The sequence below is a fragment of the Dipodomys ordii genome, unplaced genomic scaffold (assembly GCF_000151885.1).
Source record: "Dipodomys ordii isolate 6190 unplaced genomic scaffold, Dord_2.0 Scaffold93, whole genome shotgun sequence".
Lineage (NCBI taxonomy): Eukaryota > Metazoa > Chordata > Mammalia > Rodentia > Heteromyidae > Dipodomys > Dipodomys ordii.
In genome coordinates, this window is record NW_012267309.1 from 995,745 (window position 1) to 1,001,269 (window position 5,525).

General features: G+C 41.9%; 1 protein-coding gene across 1 annotated transcript; it reads right to left on the bottom strand.

Annotated features, from left to right (window-relative positions):
- Positions 1–1,192: 1,192 nt before the first annotated feature.
- Nfil3 (nuclear factor, interleukin 3 regulated) lies at positions 1,193–2,988 on the bottom strand. Its single transcript, XM_013026381.1, has one exon. The coding sequence runs from the start codon at positions 2,845–2,847 to the stop codon at positions 1,477–1,479; it is 1,371 nt and encodes a 456-aa protein (XP_012881835.1). The 5' UTR covers positions 2,848–2,988; the 3' UTR covers positions 1,193–1,476.
- Between the last annotated feature and the right edge of the window lie 2,537 nt (positions 2,989–5,525).

Sequence of the window (5,525 nt, forward strand, 5' to 3'; positions counted from 1 at the left end):
GTCATACAGAAACAGGGTTTGGGTGAGGAAGTTGCCCACTGAGAGAGCTCAGCCTGCCTAATACCAACCCATTCCATTCCAGAGATGAGCAGCTATGAGTCATGTGTATAATAGCAGTGCCCCCTGGTCTGTCTTTAAGAAGTTTGTGACTCGTGGCAGTACTAGATCTTGCACAAATACTCGAGTGGTCTTAATCCCAATTCAATTGCAATGATATCTTTTGAATTTCTTTCTTTTTGTTGGTTTTAGGGTTTGAACTCAGGGTTTTGAACTTGTTTGGCTTGCTTGCTCAGTTGATACTCTACCTCTTGAGCCATGCCTTCAACCTTGCTTTTTGCTGGCTAATTGGAGAGGGACCCTCACAGACTCCTCTACCAGGGCTGGCCTCAAAGCACAATCCTCTAGAGCTGATAAGTAAAGATCTCATAAGTAGCTAGGATTACAGGTATGAACTACCAGTGCCTGGTTTGAATTTTTATGCTTCAATTTTCAAACAAAATGCCTGATAATTTAGAGCTTGTAGAGACTGAACCCAGGACTTCCCACATGCCCAGCAAATGCTCTGCCACTGAGCTACACCTTCAGGTTGTGAATAAATCTTTTAAAGATCATTCTATATAATATTCAGACCGTGGTAGTTAATGGGTTATTCGAAATTCTTTAGATTATCAGCAGCATTCAGCTCTATTCCCTAGACATTTATACTCTAGAACAGTTACGATTCACAATAATATAAAAAATACTTCCATCCTTCATCTCTATCCACTCTTTTGAAAATAGTCTTTCATCCAGTAAAGTGGGTCAGTGACTCAGCGTGTCACTTGGGAAGGAGATGACTCAGGAGAGACTGAAACCAAACAACTTGGATTTTTCTGCTAAAAAAGAAAAATTAGTCTTAGAGAAAACTTAATGGGGAATTGTTTCATAAGTGAGTCCCAAGTTCAAGAAAATTCACCGCCTTTTTTTTCTTTCTCTTTAAAAGGTTCGTACATATCTTATAGCCAGTGAAGGGAGGGGGGATTATTTGCTGAATGTACACTTGTTTCCCTTTCTCCAAGGAAGAAACTGCACTCCTCTCTCACTCAAGTGAAATGTAGGATATATCAACATCGACTTTGATCATTTAAATCACTGTTCCTTTTCCCAATCCAATCACGAGTGGAATGGAGCAGTATTTTTGTTTTGTCACCCATGGTTTATTGAAACTGGTACTTTACACACTTTATTGTCGAACAACAAAAATAATGTTCAATATGTACAGCCTTTGTATGGACTATCTGACTATACACAAGGCAGAGTGAGGACATCATCTAATCTGAATCATCGTCTGTGCACACAAAGACACCAAACAGACGACATGTGCACATTACAGTGAAATGACATCACAGGGCCAGGGAGAGCTCAGCGAGATACAAAACATACTGATCTATGGCAAACGGCATCATTCTGAATGCCTGGATGTGACTCAGTAGTCATTTAAGAAGAGTCTGAAGCAGAAATTGGGTGTGTGGCTATTAGTCTCTTAAGTGAGACCACCTCTGCAGATAAGTTTGCAATTCCCTGCTTCAAGTACAGATTCTCTGCTTCAGAAACTTTGTAGCTATTGTCTTTAATCCCTACAACTCCAGTTTTGAAGCTACTCTGAGTTTTACCATTGAGTTCTTTTGGATGCCAGTGTTCAGATCTAAGGGACCAATCTTGAATGTTCGTCACCTGCACTGAGAAAGGGGTGAGGGGAGAATGCACCACCACACTCGGGGCACTGGGCTTCTCCAGTTCCAAATGTCTTTTAGACGTCATATCAACAGGTGAAGGAGGTTTTTGCGTGTTCTCGAACTCATTATCAAAGGCTTCTACTTTGATCTGCATGGCTTTGGCTTTGATTCGAAGCTTGTGTGGCAGAGCAGAGGAACTCACTTCGGGCACTTTCACCATGGTGCCGTGCACATGTTTCAGATCCACTGGGGAATGGATGGGGCCCTTGGGCACCTGCTGCTCATCCTCTCCATCCGAGGCCTTGCCCACCACGCCATCTTCAGTCTCGGAGGTTCTTGGGGAATTGCTGGAGGACCTGCTGGCCTGCAGGAGAGGTGGCGAGTGTGCAAAGGCGGAGAAGGAGGTCCCCATGTAGTTCTGGTAAATGGAGGTGGTGTAGGCGCTCCGCTCATCTCTGGTCTCCCGGGTGAAGCTGTCTAGCTCCATAGGCTCCTGCTTGATGATCTGGAACTTGCTGTCAGGGCTGTCCCGGGCCAGTGCCAGCTCGGCTGAGGATGCTTCAGAAGCATCAGACAGGGAGCTGTGCGGGGAGTGTTTGATGACTGAGATGCATCCCGCAGGGGCCAGTGTGGGCTCAGGCTCATCTGCAAATGTTGCAGCCTTAGATGACTGGTACTCTTGGAAGTACATGGCAGCAGAGTTACTGAGCTTCTGGATTTCCTGTGCATATGCAGCCGAGCTAATTAGACCAAACTTCAACTTGAGGGAAAGCAGCTCGGCCTTCAGAGTAGCATTTTCCTCTCCCAGTGCTATCAGTTTGTTTTCTAAAACCAGGTCATTGAGTCGGCGCTTCTCCCGAGATCTTTTGGCAGCTTCGTTGTTTTTCCGCCTCTTTTCCCAGTACATAGCATCTTTCTTCTCATCGGGAATAAATTCACGTTTCCTTCGACATGCTGAAGATTTGTTTTTGCCCACGCTGCCGCCTTCGTTCAGAAGTAGTTCTTCACCCACAGTCAGGTCCTCTGACACTTCTGTCAGAGCAGAATTAAGTACCACTATCTTGTCCACGCCGCTAGAAGTGTCCAGAGATGCCTGCTCTTTTTTAATGGTCTGCATTTTTCTCAGCTGCATCAGAAACTATATGCACCAGATGACAATTATTTCTCTAGTACTGTCAAATGCTCTACAGACTGCAGCTTCAAATCCATCAATATTTTCCCTTCTGTTCTCCTGTCTGGGATCAATCAGCTCCTCTTAGCACTGGTCTTCCTGGTTCTCTGCAAGATAGGAAAAGAAACAGTCATACAATTAGACAAAGGATCAGGCACCAATGATGTAAGATACTATTCTGTGAAGGAGTGTAGAGTTCCAAAAAAAAAAAATATTTCTGGAAAGTGCCCCTACTGTGATCTAGGGGATGTGTAAGAATGAATGAGTGAATGAATGAATGAGAATACCTCTGGCCTAGGAAAAAAAGGGGAACACTGCTTAAAAAGAAATGGTTGGAGTACAGCATATTAGAATGGGCCATCATAGCAAAGCAATGTCAGATCACCTCTGGCAGGTAAGTTCCTAATAGTAGCTGCACATTGTAGTTTTTCTGAATAATTCTAGATAACATTGTTATCACTACCAAGCTCATCTCTTTAAAGGAGCTTCACAAAGTAAACTACACAAACAACTAGTTACATTAAAACATTCATAGAGCTAAAGTTTGACTTCCACAAAATAAAAACCTTGTTAGCAACTGAGCTGTTGTTGGGTTTAGTCTGCATTGACATGTGGATGTAAACCAGATGCCTTTACTGCGCACTTGCATTTGCAGTCTCACAACTGTAATCCTAGATACTTGCCATAGGCAGTGATCTGAGAATGGTGGTTCCAAGCCAGCCTGGGCAGAATAATCCTAGAAACTCTTATTTCCAATTAACCACCGAAGAGCCCCAAGTGGAGCTGTGGCTCAAGTAGTAGAGCTCTAGCCTTAAGTGCAAAAGCTAAGGGTTAAGTGCCCAGAACCTGAGTTCAAGCCCTGGTATCAGTACAAAAAACAAAAAAAAACCCCAACAACAAGAAAAGCGGATACCACAACCCCATATCAGAGAATCTCACAGGGTAACTAACCAGACCCCAGTGGAAAGGACTCCTCTCTATAAAGCTTTGATTCAGAAGCACCTGTATTTATGTCCCTTTGGGTTCCTTCAAACTGATTAATCAGGCATTTAACACTAAATTGTCCACAATTCTTTAATGGGTTTTGAAATTTCTGTTGTAATGGATTCCAGTAAATAGATGTCATAAGTAGCTTTGGACCGAGGCAGATAGCATTCAAAGTTTTATCTTTTTTTGGTGTTCTTTTAAAAATTTTAAAACAGTACCTTCCTGAAACTTGACATTACTTTAAAAGGAGAGGATATAATTATGGAAAGGAATTCTTTCAATTTCACTAATTAGTTTCAAATAAAATATAAGAACTCAAAAATAGAATCTCAAATAGTTTCCTCTCTCATGGGTGAGATATTTGTATTAATGTGTCCTGACACTTGCTCTTCCCCCCACCCCTCTTACCGTGTTGGGATTGAACCCAGGGCCTTCATGTGTGTTAGTCAGGATCTTAGCCTCTGAGCCACATCCCTAGCCTTCACATTTCCTTGCCATGTGAGATAATAAATCCATATTTATGAGCCAATAATACTCTTTTCATGGTAGTTTTGGGACCATGTTTCTATATGCTGATTCTCTGCCTAATTTTCCACTTGGTAATTTGTTTCATAAAGTAGATGTGTACAACTGTTCACTCAGCACTATCTGCCACATTAAAAAGATTTAGTATTTTGTTTTACGTCACTACTTCTTTCTTACAGATGCTTTTATAATGACTAATAAAGTTTAATTTTATCAATTGGAAAAGTGCCAGTTTTCTTTTGTCTTTTCCAGTAGGAATAGAAAGCATGATGCAATAATTTCAGGATCATTAAAAGACTAAGGTTTCATGCCAGCCATTTTCTGTGCACTAAGCTGAGCCAACCATCTAGGGAACACCTATCCACAAGTTTCTGGGTTTTTTGTTGTTGTTGTTGTGTTTGTTTGCCAGTACTGGAGTTTGAACTCAGGGCCCTGGGAACTGTTACTTAGTATTTTTGCTCAAGGCTGGTACTCTACCACTTGAGCCACACCTCTACTTTCAGCTTTTTTGCTGGCCAAGCAGAGATAAAGTCTCATGGACTTGTCTGCTTGGGCTGGCTTGAAACCATGATCCTTATAAATCAGCCTCCTGAGTAGCTTGAATTACAGATGTGAGCCACGGATACCTGGCTCTGCTTTTGAAGATGACACTTCAAGGCACAACGATGTGCCAGAAACAGAATCTTTTTTATCAATCACTTAGTAAAATATCCCATTTCCTATTTTTTCCATTGTGGTTTTATTTACCAACATACCCAAACTCCCACCCCCACCTAACTGCATGGAATCTTCCTTGCTGTATACTGAATATTCTGTCTTTCAGGCAGGTCTTCACCCCAAGGAGAAAGGAGTGACAAAGCAGAGTAAGAAATTCCATCTAAGCAGCTGCCTTTCAAATCCCTAATATATTATGAGGAGTCACTTCCTTCCACTTCTAGTTTCTGGACATTGTAATGTACTGTATTCTATTATTCTGTTCTATGTATTTGCCTCTGCCCCCATGCCTTTTGTGCAGGTACTAGGCTTAAACTCAGGAACTGGGAGCTGTATTTTAGCTTTTTCACTCAAGACTGACATTCTATCATTTAAGCCACAGCTTCATTGTCTGGCTTTTTTTTTTTTTTTTT

Coding starts and splice junctions, on each gene's coding strand:
- Nfil3 (XM_013026381.1), bottom strand. CDS start 2,847: ATGCAGCTGAGAAAAATGCAGACCATTAAAAAAGAGCAGGCATCTCTG.